The following is a 25,072-nucleotide window of genomic DNA, read 5'->3' as shown; positions in this document are numbered from 1 at the left end:
ATGGAAAACTAACTTTTTTTGTTTCCTTACAGATGCTGTGACCTATCATAATTCGTTTTCCCTCCTTTTTCACTATATCTACAATCCAGTTATTCATGTTTTAATATTCATTTTTCTCAAGGTATAAAATTAAAGAGCACTAAAACCATTTAAAATGATAAACCTGAGTTTTACTGCTTTATACTTTATATGCAAGAATCTGTGTATCTTACAATCTCATTTAACATATGTTATTATACATATTTCTTATCGAAATCAATTAAAACTGAATGGTATCGTTGTGCAAATTTGAATTAAGATTCAAAAAATACTAGTAAGAGGTGGAAGTAGATTAGGAATAGATTTTCTCCTACCAAATTAGAGTCTGTTCTTAATTTCTAGTACTCTCAGCATGGAAGATAATAGACATGGTTCTTACCCTTTTATTTATTCATAATTTTACGCGCTGAAAACTCCCATAAATATCTACCTACAAAAGTATGTCAATCAGAGTATCTTTATTTTTGAGGTTATATTTTGTCACAACCAAGAGTAAACTATCATTTTTAAGCTAATTTTCTAACTACGATTAAAAAAACACTGAACGCGTGTTTGTTAAGTTTATGTGCTTATATAAAAGTTCGTAGATTGACAAATAGAATTGAATTAGTAAGTATTAACATTCAAATGATACGTGAATATTAGCTATCAGAGAATTGGTTTGTGAGACAGATAATAATATATACGAGTGGTAACAAGCAGAGGACACTTTGTTTAGTTACGCAGACATATAATAAATATTTGATTCTTTAGAAGTTTAATGCATCTGTTATATTAGCTCTATTAATAATAATAATGGTAGAATCCTGAGGGAAATAATTAAATCTATAAATTCATGGCTGGGCTAGCAAATATTATACTTTAAGCATACCAAAGTTAATAGCAGAAGGCAATGGAACAGTCTTTGCATACCCTTTTACTTTTATATTTTCTTCCTCTATGGCTCGTAATGTATATTATTGTGAGGTAACCAAATTTTGTTATTAAAAAAATGACCTAAAAATAATTTCATATCCGAATAAAATATTCATTTTTTGTGAAAAAAAAATACTTTCGAAGCTGAAGCTGTAATAAATTTGTGACCTTATTAAAATCTTATTAAATGTGAAGAAAAAGTAGTTTGTCCAATAAATCGACATAGTATCCTAAAATTTGGATAGAAATGCCTTCGTGTAGCGCTGTTAAATGCTGGACCAAATCTAAAGAACAAAATGCCTTGTTTTTTCCCCCCCTTTCCAAAGGATAAGAGTATCTGAAAGAACTGGATACTACGAGTGAAGAGGGACAATTGCAAGTTTCCTTCACTCGTAGTTTTGCTTAATGCGCTTTGAGGAAACCAAATTCAAAAATCGGACCACTCCAAACGGAAAAGAAAGCTTTTTTTTTTGGGGGGAATGCAGTTATTCCAACCCTTTTCAGCCTATTGTGTAAAAAGAAACAAGGAATTCTGGAAAATCAGATGAGGAAGGAGAAGTTAAATTTTCCACATAAAATTTTTCAACTCGGACCAGATAAAAGTGAGGCCATGGTCAGATAGGATGATTAAGAAATATCTCCAATATAGGTTAATTTGTGGAACAATTGGTTTTAAAATAGTAATTAGTCATGAGTATCCACTTCTAAACAATTAGACTCAATAGCGAAAACCTAAAGCACATCAATTTTCAACCAGAAATCCTCCTTATGATAATGAGCAAGCTCAAACTGAAAATCCAAACAATGGAAGATAACACCAAGTAACACCAAGTATTGTGGTATTGTGATTGACAAAATGTCGATTAAATCATCTGTCCAATATGTCACTTACCAATTAGTAAGAGATTACGATACCCTTAAGCCGTCAAGTGATGGCTTGGCCTCACATGCTCTTGTCAGATGCGGCGATAAAATATTTACACTTCGTTTTTGCTACATAAATCTAGCTTTTTGTGAATGAAGTAAAATTTTTCAGGTCAAATCAAAAAAAACAACTAGATCTTCCTAAGTGTATTAGAAGCCGAGAAAATGCCATCTGAACGTGACTAACCAATTTTGGTCCGCACAATTTTGCACTCGCTGGTTCGAAACCAACTTAGATTGTATAGTAGTCGCAAATCTCCATGCCAAATTGTCTATGCCGTTACGAATTTGGAGGCTGCTGCCCAACCCAACCCTGTGAAGTCGATGCAGGAGCAAGCCAGGGACTTTGGGGTTTTGGACCGAGCTGTCCACAGCAGCTTTAAAAAAGCTGGGGGGCTAGAGCATTGCTAGAATGGAGAGACCCCTCATAACACCAGCCATGAAAATACCCTTCTCAAACGTTTAAAGGCTCTGTTTCATGAACTCAAGAAGGCCAAGACCAGTCAAGTTGTGATCTTCAGTGAAGATAAGAAATGCACAGTGGACCCCGTGCCAAACTGCGAAAATTACAGGTATTTGTGTTTTGGGTAGGTTGATGAGTCTCTCCGGACACTCATTACCACAAAACACCCTGTATCTGTGATGTCCCTGAGCTTTGTGGCCTCAGATGGCAAGGGTATTCTCCTGATTGAGTTCCCTTTCGGGTAGTTGTCTCACTGAGCCGACTACGTTCAGCCCTTGGAGGAGAAGTTGAAGTTTCGCCCTCATACATATATTATAGCATAAAGGTATCTTCTTCATATAATTTAAGATTTAAAATTAGTCTCCCATCAGAATAAATATTTAATGAAACAAGTAATTCCTTATTGCCAAAAATTATTATTTTATTTATAATTTGGTCATTAATAATTGCAGGCATACATTTTTTGTAAATGTTAGTTTTTAAATTTATTGAGCATATGTATAAGAGAAAAGTCGTGTATTCTTCCGCCTAATTATCATTTAATAAATATTTCATTAGAGTTTTCTCTACATTGAATGTAATAAATTTAAGTTGTTTACGGCCTCAATTGTAGTGACACAAGTAGGACGCAAGGTGGTGCACAAGTCTATTGTTGCAACTCTTATTATAGGGCTCTGTAGTATATAGTATAGTCAATTTCCCCCTCCATCGTTATTATTTAGTATGAGAATTGGAATTATCAGGATCTTTCTCGACAACAATAAAACATTCATATTATCATTATTTGGTATATAGTATAGAATAAATCTCAATCTATCCTTATTAGCTATTAACATACATAGTAAGAGAATTAGATTTTTCTGGATCTTTCTGGACACAAGCAAAACATTTAAATTATCATTATTTCTTTATGCAGTATATAGAAGTATTTCATTTCATATTATTAAATTCCAACATAGTACTTTATTCGATAATGTAGTAACTATATATTATATGGTTCATTTATAAATTTACAATTTTAGTCTGGGAGTATTTACTGAGATAATTAGCATTTCCTATGTGTGGTATATTTGTCTAACTAACATCTGATTTTGGGCATTTTTATGTTTCTTTTCATATGAAAAGTTGCGTGATATGCTCAAGGTAAGGACTTGAAAACCATAAAAAAAACGTTTTTACGAAAATAACTACATATTACTGGTTTTAAAAACAAGCTTATCTTCTTCTTTTCTTTTTTGTTTAGGTTTCCCTCACATTTCCCGCCTTATTACTATTCTCTGCATTCTTTCCACTCCCTCCCTTCCTCCCTCTCCCTTTTCTTTTCAATGAACACTATATAAACTCTCTTCTTTACCAGTTTGAGTATCAGTTAACCAATATCTACAATCATGACTGGACGTGGTAAAGGTGGAAAAGGATTAGGAAAGGGAGGCGCCAAGCGTCATCGTAAGGTTCTTCGTGATAATATCCAAGGTATTACCAAGCCTGCAATTCGTCGTTTGGCTCGCCGTGGTGGTGTCAAACGTATCTCTGGTTTGATCTATGAGGAAACCCGTGGTGTTCTCAAAGTTTTTCTAGAGAACGTTATCCGTGACGCTGTTACATACACTGAACACGCCAAGAGGAAGACTGTAACTGCCATGGATGTTGTCTACGCTCTCAAGAGGCAAGGACGTACCCTCTATGGATTCGGAGGTTAAGTTGTGCTTCTCTTCCACTTCTCATGGATGTATCTTCTATATATTAGAGGTACAAAACAGGTCCTTTTAAGGGCCACCAATGATCCCTGTGTAAGATCGTTCTTTGGCTTGTATTTTGGCAATCGTATCCTGAATTTTGAGAAGAGTATAAGCAACTCTCCCTTTGTTGTAGGGAAACTTAATCTTTCCGCCTAGAGTGTTTAGTATTTGTTTTGTTTTCTTTAAATTGAAAAATATTAATGTGGGTGGAGGTGATAAACTTAGGTATTTGAATTATGACTTATGAGCTTTTGTATGTTTTTAAAGTAAATATTTGGGCTTTTATCAGTTTATATTACACTTAAATAGAATTTATACTACTTTATTTTAATTTAATAGAAAATAATTATAATGCAGAAGAACTAGACAGTTAAGCAGTAGTTATTATCTTGTAAATAAAAAAATCAAACAATTTACTTACTTCTTATAATTGAAAAATATTAATGTGGGTAGAGGTGATTAACTGAAAGGGGGTATACGAATTATGATTATTTAGCTGAGTATGATTTTTATAGTAGATATTTGGATTTTTATTAGTTTAAATTACAATAAAATTGAAGCTATACTACTTTGTTTTAATTTAATGGAAAATGGAAATCCGTATGGGGTTTTCCGATGGTTCAATTAAATATTTTACGAAAACATGTATAAATCATTTAGCATTGTTAACAATTTCTCTGTTCCTGGTTGCAAGCAGGACTATGTCTGTATTTAAAATAACCCCAATTATAATTTTCACAAGGTCCGTATGAAAGATCCCTAAAAGTTGGCAAAATAGTTAATGGCCATATAAAGAGATAAAAGGAGAAACTAAAGTGACAAAATATTCACACTGAATATGACCTTAACAATGGATGTTTTTCTTATTTGTCAAAAACTGGCAGTGTCCATGGGTAATTCCACAATGCGTATTACAATATGTAACTATCTCCATTTCAAAGATCCTTTACTCGTTCATTAGATCTTAATAAAACTGCAAACGTTTTTAATGAATAAATTAACTAACAAACGCCAGCTGTTTATAATAAACAAACTTTTCTAGCATTTTTTTGTCTACAGATGACTCTTTTCCGATTTAATCTTCATTTAATATAAGCTTTTCGGTAACAATTTCCAATTGAGATAATCGATCGAAGTTTTGACCATAAATATGACTGAAAATCGCTTTGATCTTTAAATAGATGAGAGGAAAAATATTACCTACGGAAAGTCAGAATTTTTCATTAGGAAGCTGTGAAAACTCACATTAGTATCTTTAAAAGGGATATTGTAGCTTTTGTAATACTTTCATATATTTTACCTCTCTGATTCGGAATTGTACTGATTAGTCTTATACCTTATTGAAAACCAACTCAAAACAAACAGGAATTATAATTGGATCAGTCTTAAATGAATAAAATGAGGATTGTCTTATGAAGAACTCACTTACAAGATGTAAAACCAATCTGTATCCAATAATAACAGAAAAGTCATTGAAACAATTGGCAATTTCAATTTATGTCTAATGTGGTTTACTACTAATGCTGTGTTCTTTTAATTTTTATTAACCTGGTTATCTTGCACATCATTATTTACTAAATCTATTATGAATGGATATTTAAAAATTATACTCTCATATCATGTGTACTGCAAGTTCCTATTAATATATATAAATAATTATTTACATGTAGCTGTAACGGAAACTTCTTGTACACCACTAATCAAATTGGTCTTTGTCAGCTCGCGTTCAACTCGGCACCATGCCCAAAATGTGGATATGAACGTTCCATCATTCCATCAAAGTAGATAGCTTGGGTAGGATCAAAATCCGGATAAACTTTTTATGAGGACTGTAATGATAAAGGAAAGGAGGGATGAATATGTAAAAACAATATGGTATATTTTACTCAAGGCCAAATAAGCCTATGTTCAGTAAAGAATAGCCTTCTACTTCTCTGCAGGTTTTTCAGGATGAGCGTAGCCTCGGCAGTTACAGTTATATAACTCATACATAATAACACGATTTGTAGTAATATAGGATGATTTTTATGAGACAATTCTTGTCAAAGTGGAATCAAGAATAAAAGTTGAGTATTTTTAATAATGTAATGGAAATGAGTTCAGTAAATATTTGGAGTGGCACCACCTTTAACTGCGCAACCTCATCGGTGGGATTTTACGATTCTTAGTCGATATAAACAACTTATTTTCTTCATGATGGTACCTGCTAAATTTATATGCCACGTGGCATAATGTGTTTCTCAATACATAAATAAGAAAAATTGTTCAAATAAAATGGGAACTTAAACTTACTGCATTGACATATACATGACATATAAACTTCAATAAAGATTTCTACATAATTCTATTACAAAAGATGGCAAAACAATTATTTTTAGTATATAATTTCGTGGGATGAATTTAGGGATATTACTTTTAATAAAATTAGTGTATAATATAGTAAATATCTCAGAAAGGATTCTCGGATAAATTCACAAAATATAGAATCATGAATATCAAAATACACTATTTAAATAAGCTAATTCTGTCATTCAGTCATAATTCATTGATCAACTTATACTTTCGAACTTCACAGATTGTAATTATCATTTGTTGAATGTTGGATTTACTACGTTATTTGTCTCTTCTAAGCCTGGCGCTGTGAATCCGATAGATTATAAAACCTTTAGGTATGCTTTTTATCAATTCTCCACCTCATCCGTCAAAATGGAAAGGAAAAATTTAAAAAACAAAACAAAAAAACAAGATATGGGAGCAAGTTTTCTTTATTTTTCTGTTGCTAACTGTAAAATTATTACATAAAACAATCGTTATTAATTATTTTATAGATTGACCCTTGGTTGATATAAATTAGAATACAAATCTGAATACCATCTAATACCATGTTTAAGTTAAATACGTAGAGTCAAGTGTTTTAAATCATACAAGAGTCAACTTTAGAAAATTAATCAAAACACCTGAAAGAAAAGTACACTACATATTTGTTTTGTTTATTAAAACGAGCCGTGTTTGAATTTAACGAAATTAATTAACTACGTGAGTAAGAAAAATAACTGAGTGACGTCATTGAAAAGCGACATCTTACGAAAAAATATAAAAACACTGCAACATCCTCCTCAAGCTAACATATACGTTTCCTTACTTTGTTTTGAAGATTTAGTCCTGTGTATTTGAAGAAGAAAATATATGCTACATAACAACTAAGATTTTCCCAGTTCTGAAAGATTGTATTACTCACAGAAAGTCATTCAAATCATTATAAAATTACTTCTAAAGAATTATACATAGTTATACTAGCAACAATACGTCGTAGAACAATGATTGAACTCCAACTTGATACATTTTTTGTTTAGAGCATGAAATTTGAGTCAAATTCTAGCGTCTAATAAATTATAAATTTATAGCTTCTTAGTAATAATGATTGATAATGAACATATTGAAATGTATTCTTGGTTTCTATAAGGAACTATGTCTAATTTTTGTAAATGTATTTGTTAAACGATAGAATTGATCATATAAACAACAAATATTATGGTAATGAGTTTTATTTTGAGTACATTTATAGAATAAAAGTTATTATGCCATACAGTAATTTAACAAATCGCAACTTTTTTTATATTATTCAATTATAAGATGGTTTGGTATTATTCATATTATTATGTTTAAAATTATTTTGTAAGAAAAAGTTTTAGGCGCCAAAATCCTTAGACAAAATTCACTTTTAGCCAATTGATGAACAATGATGCTTCTTTATGGGAAAAGGAATACTTTCCTGGAGGCGTGCACGCTAATAAATGCACCTGCCTACAGAAATGTTTCTGTTTGGTGGGATATAAGAAGAGTAAACATATCACTTAGATACATCACTATTATCAAGTTCGTTCCCATATCAACAACATGGCATCTACCTCTGCAACTCTTAAAAAAACCTCCATTAAATCCAAGGATGGATCCAAAGTGCCTACATCCTCCATGATGGTCATGACTGCCATCAAGGCGTTGGCAGATCGCAAGGGTTCTTCCCTAATTGCCATCAAGAAATATATATCTGCTCACTTCAAGGTAGATATGGTCAAAAGAGCTCCATTCATCTGCAAAGCCGTCAGATCCGCTGTCGAGAAGGGTGAGTTGGTTCAAACCAAGGGCAAGGGTGCCTCAGGAACTTTCAAGCTTTCTATAACAAGCAAATCTAAAGTGGTTAAGGCTGTCAAAACGCCCAAATCCCCTAAGAAGTCTGCTGAGAAAAAATCAACCAAGTCCAAAACTCCCTTGAAAAAGGCTCCCAAGAAAAACGGTCAAGTCCAAGACCCCTAAGAAGACAACAAGCAAGGCAAAGACCCCCAAAAAGTCTGCTGCTAAAAGCCCAGCTAAGAAGTCTCCTGTGAAGAAAACCACAAAGAAAACTACCTCTAAAAAAGCATAATTCCTCTTCCTTGAGGTTTATTGTATTCAAAACATCGGCTCCTTTCGGAGCCACCCAATTTATACATAAGAGAATTTTATCGATTCGTTTGTTCTGAGTTATTCAATTATGTTAACTTTACCGCTCAAAAAAATGTTGTTTTTAGATTTAAAAGCTCTACCTTGCTTGGAAATTTTCAAATTGGTAGGATATAAAGATTATAAAATACCAAGAATCAACTTTATATTTCCCTCTCATCAATACCCTTAGCAAAACAATTCTAAAATGAGCGTAAAGGTTATATGAGTTATGAAAAGTAGCTGAGTGATTCGTTTTAATTGTTCTTTAAAATATTCTATTATATATTTTCGGAACTAAAGGAAGTCATGCAAGGGATAGCTTATGCACTATCCCTACAGGTACGGCGAATAAGCTGCAAATCCTTGGGCATAATAGCTTAATTAATTTGATCAATTCTACACCGTTTTTTAACTTCACAAAGCCTGAAATCCTCGTACACTTACTCTTAATGCTTCCTTTTAATTCCAGATGAAACTTCTCTCCCCCACCCCTCCCTCTCTCTCGCTTTCTTCTTATTCCCGCCAACCTTTTTTGAACAAAAAGATACAGGTTTATTATCAAAGGCGTAAAAAAATATGACAATGAAAGAGAGCGATACTTTTTGAAGTTTGAACCTGAAGTATATTTTTATTTTCCAATGCTTTTCAATCTTTATTCTTTTATTTTTTCAGAAAAATAATATACGGATAAAAACCCAATTGTAGAATAGGAGTAACACTGATGATTTGTTGTTGAGTTATAGGTGTAAGTCCTTGTTAGATTCAGAGAATAATTGAGGATACACTCCAGATTTAGTCCTGCCTATATCATTGCCAGATACGGTGTGGGTTTTCGGTTTATTTCTATTATCTCATAGCTGCCAGCATCTAATTTAATGAAACGTAAGCTGACCTCCTCTCAAACATTCTTATAATTGTCAGGGTGACCACATTAATTTTCGGTTCCTTTTTTGTAACATTCAGGAAGGGCATATTATTTTCGAATATAGTTATTATCGTATTATTTATTCATATTTTTCTGCGCCAAAAACTCTCAGAGACAAAAGTTGTAATTCAATTAGAGTAATTACTTTAGTAATTCAAAATATCCTTATCTTTAAGGTTATACTTTCTAACAGCCAAGAGTCAGGTATTTTTTTATGTAGCAACATTTTTGTAGCTATGATTCGAAATAACAATGAATAAGTGTTTGTTAAGTTTATCCACATATATTTTCATTTCTAAGCTACTTAAATATGCAAATAGGGAATTCAAATTGTAAAACATTGTCTTGTTTTTGAGCACTTACTCAAGCAGAATGCTAAATGCTGTTCTGGTGATTGGTTGATTTTGGAAATAATCAATCTCAAAGTGAAAAAGTTCATAATTCAAGTATTAAAAACTCGACATTACATTTTTAGCAATAAAATTGTATTGGATAAGGCTGATGCTCCCTCTTTGTCAAAATCAACTTTTTTAAATAATGTTTATAATTTTTTACTCTAAGACTACTTTTCGATATTCAAGTATGAGTAAATATTTGATGTATAAGTAATTCCAAAAAATTGTAATAAAACAGAAGAATGTTATAATCAATCTTATATATTTGAATGTAATATATCCAACAATGAAGTATATGCTCCCTTCCTAATTTTGTAGTTTAGTCTTTACCCGTTAACTTTGCTAAATAATAATACAAAATAATGTACTACCTTTACTCGCGGCAAACAGATTAAGAAACCCAGATGTAAGCAATATACTTTTTTGTGGATTTACACAGAGACTTCTTTGAAGTATACACTGAATCGTTCCTTCATTGTGCCTTCGACTCTCGAGAACTAAACATTCCTTGTAAATACTTTTCCGCGTTCCCTATAGATTTTATATGTTTGTTGCTTCCAAATTTATTCCATAACTTTGTAATTGGGTTTTATACATAGACTCGACTTCCTCTCACTAATTCCAATGAACCATTCGAATGTAATGCTTTACTCGTAATTTGATTTTGACTTTATACGAGGCTCTTTTGAAAAGTCCATACAAACTATGAGAGATGGCACTACTGAAACGTATTAAGGTTATGTTCAGTTTGTAGCTACAGTTTATTCATCGTTATTGGACCGTTTGAAAAACGAGCTACAATAGAAAAGGCCACGATTGTCTAAAAAAAGAAAGAAAAAAAAGGCCTTCACCATCACGACAATGCACCAGCTCACACCTGAGTAGTTGTGGTCGCAAAATTAATGGAAATAGGGTTCCAACTCGAGATTCCCACAGCAATAGCCGTCTCACGTACCTTCACACTTTTGTCCTCCATCACCATATCATGGATTTTGTCAATAAAATAGTTATATATTTTAAAATACTGGCAGTAGCCCTATCCCTTCTTTCTTTACTTGTTTCTTTCTTTACATTGTGAATAGAGTAAAGTGACTCATAAGCAGTTCTAGATTGGATTCTAATTATTATTTAAAAACCTTGATTCGGTATTCCTGTGTTTCCCTTTTGGGGATCCCTTGTCCACTTTCCTGTGTCACTTCCAAGGGCTCGTGATCATGAGGGCATGCCTTTAGAGAATGTGTTAGCTTCTCTCCAGGACGAGCTGAGGGATCGTGATCATCCAGCCTTGGATGAAGAAACATGGAGGCTGATTGATGTTTCTCCCAGGAACGGGCAGTGTGCCGTTGTTCCTAAACCCTCATGGAGGGATGTTGTTCTCCTGTCTCTGGTACACGTGCTGGGAGCACAGCATGACTTTGGAGACGAAACAAATAGTCTGGAGTATCTGTCTGGGGCGTATGTCGGATGGAATTGCCTTGCCTGTGTGTAAGCAAGTGTTACTTGATGGCGCCTGGGGTTAAAAGATTTTAAATGGTTTGTACGCACGTGTTTATAGTTGAAGTGCCTCTGCATGTTGAAGCTTCAAAAGGAGAAGAACCTTTTGTTAAGCACCTACATTGTTTTGGTGCTTGGAAGGTGGTTTTATGTATTTGTCTTTTCTTTCCTTCCTTCTGTCCCATATTATTATTTATCTTATGCCCTTATTATTATTGTGATTATTTAAGATGTAAGTAAAGTAGAGTGTGATCTTTTATCAATATAAATAGCCATGACTTGTAAGTTGTATGTTTGTATCAGAGTAGTGTTGATTAATTTGTCTAATAAGAATATATATGTGTTCCTATTAAACCAATCCTCTCATTATTCCTCCAGATCTTCTCTTCGTTTCTCTTGGTTGTTCTGGGTTCCTGGTACTAAAAAGATCCTGTCTCTTAACTGTGTCATAGACAAAACAATAGATATCAATGCTTTATTTTTATTTATATTTTCTACAAGTTGTCTGAGAATCGTGTATTGAGTATTATGTTAACTTGCTCCGGATAATTGATCCCTTCATTTAAACCTTGATAGTAATATACTCTCTGGGTGTAAAAATTGGTTTAAGGGACCACTAGAAAAAACAGTTTATACACTTTCATACACGGTTTATTTTTAGTAATTTTTGTTTGAATGAAGGTATTATCATTTCATTTTTTGGGTCGTAAGAATAATGACTACATAGTTTACTTATTTTTCCGGAAGTTTTAAAATAATATTCAACAACCTCTATAATATTTATTATAAAATTTCTATAAATTGAACTTGACTATGGAATTAGGTGCGAATCAAAGAAGTTGATGAAATCAATAATATTTATTAACAACACTTCACTGGAAATATTAATTCAATTTATCCGTCATTAGCTTATACAGAATCAATAATAAATTATTCATACTGCATCACAATGGCTGAAGCATTTAGTTATGGCTTTATTTATAATTTTAATTCCCATTAAAAAAATATTGCTCAAGTGAACAATTCTGGCTACAAAAATACTGAAATTATATTTTAGAGATCTGGTCCTTCAAATGTCAACTTAAATTCAACAAAATGGGATCATCAGTCATCACCTATTTTTATTATCTTTTATCACGTAGTTACTTGTATTGTATCACGCAACTTTTCACCCAAAAAGAAACAGAAAAAAGGTTATAAATCATCTTGTAAGTTGTCAGATAAGTCAGCGATACCAACTGTATTTATCTTTTAAGTACTAGACTATCATTGTAATATTATTTCTCCACAATTTTGAAAATGAATTATATGTAAAAACAAAACTTTTATTTCTTTAATAACAGATTTTTAGTCATTGAAAAAGACTATTAATGATTTGGAGTTTCGAAATACATATTTATTAAATTGATGGAGACATGCAATCCAATATAGTATACTAAAACTTACAAAGTTCAGACTTTAGTAAATGATTTTTATTGTAATGATGACAATTCAAAACAATTTCCTGGTATAGAGGAATATATTAGTATTAAAAAAATATTAACATTCATTTTTTTATATTATATAACTTAAAGGAATTGCATATCGCTTTCAAAACAACACATCTAGCAATTAAAGTTGTTGTTTCAAAGATCACTTTACATCGTCCTATGTGGTGTATAACTTTTTAAAAATAATTGCACATTAATGTTAAAAAATACCTAGAACAAGAATGTACCGAAGTCAGAAATGAATGAAGAGGGTGTAAGGGAAGGATTGACTAGATAAAGAAAAAAAAGAAAAAGGAAAAGTGACCAAATTGAAAAAATGTCAAAATTATTTTAAACTGTTATAATATACCAATATACCTTCTATTACGATAAATGAAAAAAAAAGAAAGCTTTACAGCGGTTTGAATGGAAGAAGTGCTAATCACTTACTTCTGCGTTGTCAATTATAATATCATTAAACATGATGGATTATTCATATCGGGCAAGACTCATGGATTAACAAACAAGTATTAAATAATATATTGAGAAATATAAGGCATCTAAAATCTTCGAGGGCCTCAAACCTTCACATAGAGTTAGCCCCAACCATATGTAATGCAAAAAACTAATTTAGATAATTACATAAGTGTCGAATAAATATTTTTAGAGCCATTTCTGTCGTCATTTGTTTACATTTATTCAATAAATACGTATATTGATGGAATTAAACATTAACAAAATAATGTTAATTAATATTTGTTTTACATGTTTGGACACAGATTCTCATTCTAAATAAGATTCAAAGAATATATAGAGTTGTAATAAGAGATAATAAGAAATTCCATTAATTGAGCAAGAATTGTCAAAAACCTCAAGTAATAAAATATTAGTGATTGGATCATTCCAAATTAAATTGTCTAAAGGGTTTTACCCAGACACCTCAGATTTGAAGTAAATTTAAACATATAAGTAAAAACTTTTCGTGCGCGGAAAACTACCACGGAGGAAAATTGCCAAGGAGAAAATTGTCCGTATTTCTTAAATGTATTTATGACAAATATCTTAACATATTTGTTTGTTCCATTCTCCAAGGAAATACCTTCAAGTGTGAGAAATATTATTGCACTATAGGAAGAGGAGGAGGGAGGGAATAAATAGCTTAAGGCCCCTTAAAATATGATTGAATACTGCCCTCCCTCCGATTGGCAAGTGTTTAAGGGGTAGTGTGGGATTTTTAAAGACCACCACCAATTCATCCAATACATAAAAGAACCCCTCTAACACTACAATCTAGTTCAAAGCCCTTGGGTTAGCTGGGGTCCCGGAGGTAGTTTTGGAAATGGTTTTTAGCAATCCCAGACCAGCCAACACAAAACATAATATTAACGTTAGAATATGGTTAAATAAAGGTTGGTTAGAATTTTACCAGAAACTAACGTTATATTTACGTTGATTCATGGTTATGAATATGACAAAGAGATTCGTTATTTTGATGACCATGAGACAACTTAATATTAACTTAGACGAATGAATGTAAAATTGAGCACACTTTTTTTCCACCAGAGATTACATAGGGCTGTTCACCTTGCTTTTTTATAAATCTCGTATTCCCTTAAGTATTTAACTCGTTGTTGTTTGAGTGGTTAGTGTCGCTGTTATTCAAAAATATTTTTTTCTACAACTATAAAGCTAAATTATTATTTTAAATTAATTTCCAGCAATGAGTCAGGAGGGGTTAGCCAGACAAGCCTAAAGCAAGAAGTGGAAAAGGGTTTGTCAAGAGATGTAATCTGTGCGAAATGGATGATAGAAGAATTGCTACAAAAAAACAATGTACCCAATGTTGAACAGCTTGAATCGACATAACAAGAACCTATCAGAATTCGGGATTCTAACCTTGAGGATTCCTTATTGTTATTGTCAGATACTGAGCCTGACAATAGGATGACAATTGGAATACCATTAAGTAAAAGTGTTTGTCTTGAGATTATTGAAGGTATGAGAATACATACTATTGAGTTCTCTAATGACTGTACCCTTGAGAATAGTGAAGTTCAAAACTCACTGAATTACTTTTTACAACACTGGGCTTTGAAAAGTCATACTAAACACTCGGCACTTGATGATCTTTTTGTTATTTCTTATTTACATATATTATATTTATATTTAAGCTTATATTTTTTTATGCTATTCTTTTATGAATACATAAGTTATTATTTCATTATTGGTGTTAAATGTAATTGTATATGATGTTAATATTTTTAATTTAGTCATATATAATATTACGGTACGTAATATTCTGCGCATTAAAAAGCACAACCCTTAAAGAACTAAATGATTACGTTCAATCAACGTTATTTGAAAGTTGTTTTTAACCACCAAACAAGTATGAGATAACGTTCACTCAATATTATTTGAAAGTTGTTTTTAACCATTAGATAACGTTAATACAACGCTTAGGTCTCTTTCATCCACAACCATGTATTAACCATGGAGAAAGCAAAATTAACGTTAAGACAACTTAAGGCTTACGTTAATACAACGTTATATCAACGTTAAATTATTGCTTGGGAGACTACCTCCGGGCCAATCCCAGGGCGGAGGGTATTCTACCATATTTTAAGGAGCCCTAAACTATTTCTTCCCCCCCCTCTTTGCCAATATTCACGATCCATTTCTTAGAAGATTGGATGAATTTAAAAAATTGTAAGGAAATTGTATTGCAATAATATTACTCACATTTGAAGGTACTCCCTTGAGGGATGGAACAAACAAATCTATTGCGATATTTGTCATAAAAAATATTAAACGAATTTATAATGTGTTATTATTAATCGTGAAGTTTGAACAAAATACGGGCAATTTTCCTCCAGGGTAATTTTCTCTGGGGGAATCTTCCACGGGCAATTTTCCTGAGGACAGTTTTCCTAGTACCTAAAATTTCCTCTGTTTCTGAGTATTCGTATTCGATTAATACTTCATAAGCTTAATGTAGTCCTCTTAATCAAGTCACCCATTGTTATCCGTGAAGATGTGAGAAAATTCATATCCATCAGAGCCACACACTTCAAGGGCATCATGAATGAGGGCTTCTTGGTCTTGAGTTTGCATTTGACCATCAGTTGATGCTGTATTATAGCTCATCAACAGCACCCCAGGTCATTCTCAATCAACGATTTTAGTTTTTTCTTCTAGCTCATAACTTCTTTGACTAATATCTTTAAAAAAATCTTCCTAGAATGGTTCCATGTTCATTTGTATCGTTTGGTGTCTTTAGGCAAAGCGACATTTTCATTATTCACCAATTATTTAGCACTATTAGTTATTACTATTTATTTATTATACAAAAATGAGCAAAAGCTATTAAAATATTACTTATTCATAAGTTATATTTATAAGTCTACTATGGTGTTATCACAAATGGAATCTAGAGCGTTCGAACATATTAGTCCAATTTTTAATATATACCTAGACCTATAAAATAAGTTCCTTCAAATAGCAAAATTATTAAAAAACCTAGAAAACCTAAGTTTGGACAAGGAACCAAGGTGTGGATGCATTTCTATTCAATGAGGATCTCTAAATGGATACCTGGTCATAGTATGATTTTTACCTCCAATACAACTTCTTGAATTATGTAATTTCAAATCCATTCGACTCCATGTGGGAATATACTAGGGTATCAACTTTATGAATTAATCACAATAGTATCATAGAAGAATAGTATTTCACATTAGTTAATTATTTTAATGAAAATTCCTTCATTAAAAATATTGTACGAATACTAATTGAAGTTTCTCAATCATAATTTCAATTTCGTTATTTATTCCAAACAAGAACGCGGATTCTTTGTTTGGTATATTCCTTGATGAGAAGAATAGAGTTTCTAAAGCAAATCTCCCTAATAGAATTTGGAGATCACAATTAGTGTACTTTTCAATACTTAACCATCATCAACGGACAATTTCTTTCTCCATATTTTTATTAATTTAACAAATCTATTTTCTAATGCCTTCTTATCGCTTGGAAGATTTTCGACGAACTTAACCAATACTTGGTAATTTTCCTCATCCTTGGGAATACTTTGAATTTCTTCAATTATTTCATCAACGAAACCAATATTGCGAATGTTCTCTTCGACAACTGCTATTTTTATTATATTTGTCATCTTATTTGAGATCTATTCTTATAAATATTGAACTCAACTAATTATGGTTAATCATTCTTGTATTTGGCTAAATGAATATTTGTTGAAGATGGTTGGGAGAGACAAATGATCAATAACATTTTGAAAGTTTGATAATCTGCTTAGGTAATTATGACATTTCTAAATTACCTATTTTATAGCAAGAACTACTAACTCAATCTTACCCCACCTTGTTTCTTTGTATGAGACAAATATTGAACTACATTAATTAGTCATAATTTGTCAGCCTGTTTTTGAAGTATATATAATGGAATTCCTTTAGTTCTTCATGCATCTATTTTAGATGTGTCTCTTTCATGGTACTAAAATTACATGTCGGTAAGTAATTTTCGTGAATTCCATTATTAGTTTTGCTATAGACTAGATGTTTTTATTAACAACTAATTGGTATATTTAACATTTCAAGAAATGCCAGGATGCAATCAATTGACTCAATTCCCGTCTTCTAAGAATCATGTTAGGGGGTTTTCATAACATTTTTTGCTTAGAGTGGACTTCATTCAATCTCAATTTTTATCTTAATGAGATTTATTAATGGTACAGTTGCTGTACTTAATTTTGACAGAAAAAATGCTGATAAATGGAGACTAATTGGATGTGGTTCAAGATTTGTCTCCGATACAGAATCAAAGTAAGTTATGATTAAATTGGTACTAGGCAAACTGCCTTGGGGAAAATTGCAATAGAAGAAAATTTTCAGTTTGGAAAATTGCCCGTATGTTTAATCAAACTATTGTAAGTTAAGAAATTGTCACGAAGGACTCCATTTTGTTTTGTAACATATACCTTGGCCAATAGGTTGTCCAAGTGGACAGCTGGCCTTTCAGGGGGATCAACACCTATTGCCACCGATATCTTGAGTATCAAAGACCTTCTCTAATGTAGAATAATACATACTACCCATCGGGATATGCAAGTGAACTGCTTACCCACAAGTTGGGTCAAATCATCAATGATCCCTTTTAATATCCTTTTATAGACCTTGGTACATGGGTTGTGCCAGTGAACTGCTGGTCCACAAGATGGGTAAAAACCCACCACCGGCACTAGCCTGAGCATCAAGAACCCTTATTATTCTAGACATCTCCAGGGCTGAAACTATTTTTGGTATTATACTTAGAGGGCTCTCTAAAGGTTTGTGAAACTATGGTGGTGGTTAATGACCCTCATGCAGCTCCTCCCCAATCGAAGGGTTCAGGTATTTTTTTAATACTAAAATGTAGGCCAAAAAGGTGAGCAATTTGAATTACTTTGATAAAATGTGGGTATATCAGTATGACTACAGCAACAAGTAATTATCTAAAAAAAACTTACATCCGAATTTTTAATTCTATATAGTAATATTCGAACTACACGGTTGTAAATTTCATGTAAATTGTAATATTTCTTCAAAATAGACAAAAATTGATTTTTTTTACGAAAATATTTTTACATATATCCTTAAAATCAACACATAAACCAAATAAATTACTTGTTGCAACGTTTTTTGCTATTATGACATTAGCTATTACAGAGGTGTCGTTTTTTTTTTTTGCAGATACACTTATTTGTTTTGTAGCAGGCGAAGTTTTTGCAATTACATGACTTAAAGCTTTGTTATTCCATCCAACATAATTGATGATGACTCCTTGCGATGCACAAACTGGTTTGTTATATAGAGCTGTTTTAAGACATCATTATGTATACCTAATCTATAAGCACCCAGCTTAACTTTTTTGGCCAGAATCCAATCATTTTGGGGTTAAATCCTGTTCCACAGGGAAAATTTTCTCATCACTTAACACAATGTTAACACTATAGTATTACAATTACTCCATTAACCTAGGAATCTTTTGGTGAAATCTAACTACATAAAGTATATTTTTTTCTCTAGGGATCACCGGGCGCGAACGTACACATTTTTGATGTTCCTTTAATTTGTTAGATGAACCAGAGACACTGTAACAATAAGTTACAGTGTCTCTGCGTGCAGTTTAACACATATACTTCGTCTCAGTATATTTTTAATATCTTTATTGTATTTATCGTGCCTGAATGTAATCTTCTATAAAGAAAATGAAGTGTTAAAAGCAAAATTATTATCATGTCTGGTTAAAAAGCACGATTCCATCAATTGCTTGAAACAAATTGAAAATAATAGAAAAGCCAGCTTATTTAAATGCTGCAATATGATTATAAATAATGCCAATCGTTCAACTCTAGTTAAGCATTTTATAATTTGTAATTAAAATATCACATTTTTTCCCAAAAAATGTCAAAAGGTAAAAAAATTGTTTGAAGTTGATTGATTACTGACTGTTTTTACTCCTAGCATAATTTACCTTTTTACTCAACTAGACCATTTTTTTACCAGCATGCAAATGTGGTAAGGTCTGCCTGAAGAAAACCTCTTAGACAACAGATTCGAAAGAGGCTTTGTAGGCATGAGCACTGTTTACTAAAATTATTTAAAAAAAAAGTATTTTCTCTTAAGTCTATTTCATAAAAAAACTCGTATCCTTTCGGAGCCACCAATCCTTAACCTAAGATAAATTTTCTTGATTCCCATGCTCTCCGTAATTATTTAATCATGTCAACTTTGCTTTGTTCAAGAATTGAACTGTTGGCTGAGTTTAAAAAAATTACCTTCCCATCCAAATTTTCAAGCATGAAAGTAATAAAAATAAACCAGACTAACTTTCAAGATTTTCTCTCTTTTCAATTATATCCAAACAGCAGCGATTTTCATATTCATGGGAGCATAAAGGTTTTTCGAGCAGCTGAGCTTTCTGTAATTAATGTATGAAATGTAAACATAATATTAATAAAAATAATAATTCCCTGTAGTGCAAAACAAACAAAATAAGCACTTAATTCTTATTATCTCTTACTTGATTCTTATAATTTAGATAACCAACTCAAAGACAGCTTTAAAAATAAATCTTATTTTAAAATTAGGTGGAGGCCCTTAGAAGGACCGGTTTGTAAAACTAAGTTTAGCCATACAAGGGTTCGCTTAGGCACGTTCACCACGGATACGACGAGCAAGCTGGATATCCTTTGGCATAATAGTGACACGCTTGGCGTGAATGGCGCACAAGTTGGTGTCTTCAAAAAGACCCACCAGATAAGCCTCAGAAGCCTCTTGGAGAGCCATGACGGCAGAGGACTGGAAACGTAAGTCAGTCTTAAAATCCTGAGCAATCTCACGAACCAGACGTTGAAAGGGCAATTTACGGATGAGGAGTTCAGTAGACTTTTGGTATCTACGGATTTCTCTGAGAGCAACTGTGCCAGGTCTGTATCTGTGGGGCTTCTTCACTCCTCCAGTGGCAGGGGCAGATTTACGAGCTGCCTTGGTGGCGAGCTGCTTACGGGGAGCTTTTCCTCCAGTGGATTTACGAGCTGTTTGCTTGGTACGGGCCATCTTCGTTAACTGAATAAAATTTGTCAACTGTTCAACTTTTTTTACCTTCACGATGGTTAAATACTATGAAATCCGCGCGCGCCCTGATATAAGTTACCTGCTCTCAAACCCAGACCAAGCTAGAAGCAGATGCAAATAAACTTCTTCCCCTGTCTCTTTTCTCCCTCTCCCGCCAACATTAATTTAAAAATGGGGTTCTTCCCCTCTTTAATAATAAGGAGACAAAGTTATTATCCGGTCATGTATTCATAATTTTTAGCGCCATATACTCTCAGAGACATCTACCTACAATATTATGTACTTCAGTTCAAATATTTTTCTTTTATTAAATCAGAGTATCTTTATTTTTAAAGTTATTTTTCGCACAACTAAGAGTATACTATTTTTTTGTGTCAATTTTTTTTTGTAGCTATGATTCAAAAAACAATAAATACGTATTTGCTAAGTTTGTGCTTGTATATGTTAATTTGTAAGCTACTTAAATTAGGAAAAAGTGAATAAAGTTAAATTTCAAATATTCAAGAGTTGTCTAGATTTTGAGAACTCACAAAAAAAAAAAAAAAATTTTTTTGATTACTTTGCTGGTAAGATATTTTATTTTTGGAAATTATCAATCTTGAAGTGAAAAAATTATATATTTTTTTGAAGTTATGAGACTAACCCTTATTTTCCTATATAAATTACCTGTTTTCATTTATTAAATACATCTAATGTTGAAATATTATAAAAAGGGGATACTGGAATGCATCTATTTTAAGTGGATTCCTCTTCATTATTATCCAATACAAATTCATATGAGGCGAATCCTCCTGATAAGAAGTAATATATATATGGTAGCCAACCGTCCCTTGAAAAACGGAATCGTCTTGTATATAAAAAACAAAAAAAAAAAAACAATTCCCGTCTCGTTTGAGGCTATTTTGATGTTCGAGAATGATGTGTATTTACCAATTTAGGAGTAATAAAAAAATATTAGCTATATTCCTCGTCGCCGAGGCACACAAGTGCCACAGGAAAGAGGACAAGGGATCCCCAAAAAGGAAGCAGAGGAATACCGAATCAAGGATTTCAAGTAATAATTAGATTCCCATCAAGAACGCCTTATGAGGGGCTTTATTTTATTCACAATGTACATAAAGAAAGAAGTGATAGACCTACTACCGGTATTTTAAAAAATATATAACTATTTTATTGACAAAATCCATGATATGGTAATGGATGACAAAAGAGTGAAGGTACGTGAGATTGCTAGTGGCGTGGGCATTTCGAGTTGGAACCCTATTTCCATTAATTTTGCTACCACAACTACTGAGGTGTGAGCTGGTGCATTTTCGTAATGGTGAGGGCCTTTTTTTAGCCAATCGTTGGCGTTTTTCTTGCAGCTTGTTTTCAAATGGTCCAATAACGATGAATAATAATATGTAACTATAATAGTTTTACCCTTTTCCAGATAGTCGATGAGTACTTTGCAGGGACTTTTCAAACGACCCTCGTGAATTAAATAACAAAGTAACAATTTAACTGGTTTGTATTATACTGTATTATAATGAAAAAAAAAGTATATATATTTGGCAAGATAGGTGCAATAGTCTTAAAAAGTATTTCACATATCTTATTTTGCTTAATAGCCCATCAAAATTTTTATTAAAAATTCCAAGGACCGAAAATTTAGGACTTGTCCCAAGACAGATAGTCCTAAGGACCGAATGTCTTAAGTACCTGCCCTATAATAGACAGTCCTAAGGACAGATAGGACCGGTATTAAGACTAGACGGGACCGAATAAATAAAAACTGACACAATACAAACAACCATATAAGCAAAATTGGAACTGTTGTGTACGTAGTTACACATATTGTTAGCTCTGTTTGTTTATCGAAATGGGAGGATGTGCAATAATTGTAAATTTAAGAACTACTGATATTAACAAAAATGTGTATAGAAGAAATTTTTAAGTGGTGCTGCAGTTCTGCAATGCTATTAATAAGCCACCACTGGTCATAAATATTCTACTCTTAAAAGATAGCTCTTATTTTGTCAAAAAAAGGAAGACAAAAAAATGACTAAGTTTTCCATATATAGTCTTAGGAAAAGGTTAATATAATTACGAAGTTATAACATAACACATGTACGACTGATGTTTGACTTCCACCCCACTTTTAATATTGACGTCATAGTAGATGAATGGTTGCGTGTTTTTTCAAAATCTTCCTACCTTGCCCAGCAGTCGGTACAATTCATCAGATTGAAAATTCTAGCATAGCCTATTACATTATTGTCTACCCTTGTATTTCTATTAACCTTGGTCTAAAGAGAAACCTTCTCCTAGTAACCAGTCTTGAATAGCCTGGCCTATTACATTGAAACCTTTAATGTGAAATAATCAATTTATACACTCAAAATCGAGCCTATACATACAATTTTTTTCACACAATACAAAAAACTGCAAAAAAAATTGGAAAAAACTCCTAAGATTTTCAGCCATAAGTTAAATGATATTTTTTCCTACTCGACCAATTGAAAATCAGCTAGATCTAGTTGAAAATCAGATAGCCATGCAACACTGACATAAAGCAAAATGATGCAGCAAGCAGTTTATACAAAAATAATTATATTTGTTCAATTCTATAAAATAAACTGGTTTTGAAACAAGTTTATTTCTTCTTCTTTTTCTTTAATTTTCCCGCCTTTCTTCCTTTCTCTTCCTCCCGTGTTCCCCTGCCTCTCCCTCTCCCTTTTCTTTTTTCTTCTTCTTTTAAATGATCACTATATAAACACCCTTCTTTACCGGTTAGAGTATCAGTTAATATAAATCTACAATCATGACAGGACGTGGTAAAGGTGGAAAAGGATTAGGAAAGGGAGGCGCCAAGCGTCATCGTAAGGTTCTTCGTGATAATATCCAAGGAATTACCAAGCCTGCAATTCGTCGTTTGGCTCGCCGTGGTGGTGTCAAACGTATCTCTGGTTTGATCTATGAGGAAACCCGTGGTGTTCTCAAAGTTTTCCTAGAGAACGTTATCCGTGATGCTGTTACATACACAGAACACGCCAAGAGAAAGACTGTTACTGCCATGGATGTTGTCTACGCTCTTAAGAGGCAGGGACGTACCCTCTATGGATTTGGAGGTTAAATCGTTGCTTCTCTTCCACTTCTCACGGATGTCTCTTCGATATATTAGAGTAAATACAGGTCCTTTTAAGGGCCACTAATGAACCCTATTTAAGATCGTTCTTTAGTTTGTACAACGGCAATATCAGCATAAATTTAGAAGAGGATAAACACTTTTGGTTTTCCGCTAAGATAGTATATTTATTTATTTTAATATAAGTCTATATTTATTATCCGTGTTCACTGTAAAAGTAATGTGGAAAAAAGGTGACAGACAAAATTGTTGGAGTAATATCGTTGGGATAATATCGCTGCGTTGTAAAATCGTTGTGTTCATTATTATTGTGAGACTAAATTGTTTAAGTAGTGTCCTAAAGCAACATCATTGTAATCAATATGATTGTCAGTAATTTCATTAAGACATAATTATCGTGTGCTATTTTATTGCAATAATATTATATTAAAGCAATCAAACTATTAAATGATGTAAAAAAACCCAACCCCAGCCTCCTCCCTGAGCATCACGGGCCCCTTCTAATATCCTGAAAATAAACAAAGGCCCTCAAGTTTTGCAGTTGAAATCTTTGTCTCCAAGGCAGTTTAACATCCACCCAAGCGCTTCCCCCAGTATCTAAAAACACTTTGAATATCAAAAAGATATCGCGAGATATTATTAAGATTCTTAAGATTCAATTAGTTTATTCACTCTTCAAGGTTGGGTATTTTTGAATTGTTCCCAGTTATTTTTATTTAGTTTTGTTGTATGTATTACACTTGGACTAAATTTCCGTATTTGAAGATTTTGCATAAATGGAAGAGGAAGAAAATGTTTGAATGTCTATTAAACTTTTCAGAATTTATTTTATACTTCTGCCTTTAATATTAAAATTATTTATTTGTTGTCGCTTAAATGCTTGGATCTATTATTATTCATTGATTGAAATAACCATAGATAAGAAGGAGTGGCTTGAAATTTGGGGATCAGCAATATGATACTAAGTCAAAGTTCAGTCAAGCTAAACTTTGACCTACAAAAAGGATAAAGTCTTAAGAGACAATAAAAAAAATGATAACCCTATACCGAGTCGAAAGCGTAGAAGTGGAATCAATTAATGAAATAAATGGGCCTAAATTGGATCTTTCATTTTTTGATAGGAAATAAGAGTTTGCTGGTATGTATGAAGATTTTAACACTTATATAAATTAAATGAATATCCCTACTAGGTCAAAGTTACTGTATCTCAGACCTTTCTTGAAAGGGACTGCATTTATGTAATCGTTTACACTCATTTAAACATATTGGAATAGCCTTACGTATGTTGAAGAAATAATATATCCAAATTGGTTCCTAATATAGTTGAATTGGATTATGTGAAGAAGTTGTATCAATTTTATGTACAACTTAATCTATATATCTCTAAGTAGAAGATTTCAGGAATCGCGTATACTTGACAGCTCGAGTTGATGAAATGAAATTGATGAAGTATCCTAAAAATTCAATAG

General features: G+C 32.4%; 4 protein-coding genes across 4 annotated transcripts; 3 read left to right on the top strand and 1 right to left on the bottom strand.

The window, feature by feature from the left end:
• The first annotated feature begins 3,690 nt into the window (after nucleotides 1-3,690).
• On the top strand, nucleotides 3,691-4,447 carry LOC121123763 (histone H4). Its single transcript, XM_040718897.2, has one exon. It carries the CDS (start codon nucleotides 3,730-3,732, stop codon nucleotides 4,039-4,041), a length of 312 nt encoding a protein of 103 aa, XP_040574831.1. The 5' UTR covers nucleotides 3,691-3,729; the 3' UTR covers nucleotides 4,042-4,447.
• A 3,298-nt stretch (nucleotides 4,448-7,745) lies between these two features.
• Nucleotides 7,746-10,690, top strand: LOC139906186 (histone H1-like). The gene has a single exon (XM_071890548.1). It carries the CDS (start codon nucleotides 7,978-7,980, stop codon nucleotides 8,392-8,394), a length of 417 nt encoding a protein of 138 aa, XP_071746649.1. The 5' UTR covers nucleotides 7,746-7,977; the 3' UTR covers nucleotides 8,395-10,690.
• An 8,360-nt stretch (nucleotides 10,691-19,050) lies between these two features.
• On the bottom strand, nucleotides 19,051-20,481 carry LOC121123758 (histone H3). The gene has a single exon (XM_071890670.1). The coding sequence runs from the start codon at nucleotides 20,456-20,458 to the stop codon at nucleotides 20,048-20,050; it is 411 nt and encodes a 136-aa protein (XP_071746771.1). The 5' UTR covers nucleotides 20,459-20,481; the 3' UTR covers nucleotides 19,051-20,047.
• A 2,774-nt stretch (nucleotides 20,482-23,255) lies between these two features.
• LOC121123764 (histone H4) lies at nucleotides 23,256-23,679 on the top strand. The gene has a single exon (XM_040718898.2). It carries the CDS (start codon nucleotides 23,280-23,282, stop codon nucleotides 23,589-23,591), a length of 312 nt encoding a protein of 103 aa, XP_040574832.1. The 5' UTR covers nucleotides 23,256-23,279; the 3' UTR covers nucleotides 23,592-23,679.
• Nucleotides 23,680-25,072: the final 1,393 nt, after the last annotated feature.

This window comes from Lepeophtheirus salmonis, chromosome 8 (genome assembly GCF_016086655.4).
Source record: "Lepeophtheirus salmonis chromosome 8, UVic_Lsal_1.4, whole genome shotgun sequence".
Taxonomy (NCBI): domain Eukaryota; kingdom Metazoa; phylum Arthropoda; class Copepoda; order Siphonostomatoida; family Caligidae; genus Lepeophtheirus; species Lepeophtheirus salmonis.
Note: the sequence above shows the minus strand (reverse complement) of the source record. Positions and strands in the feature narration are given on the sequence as shown.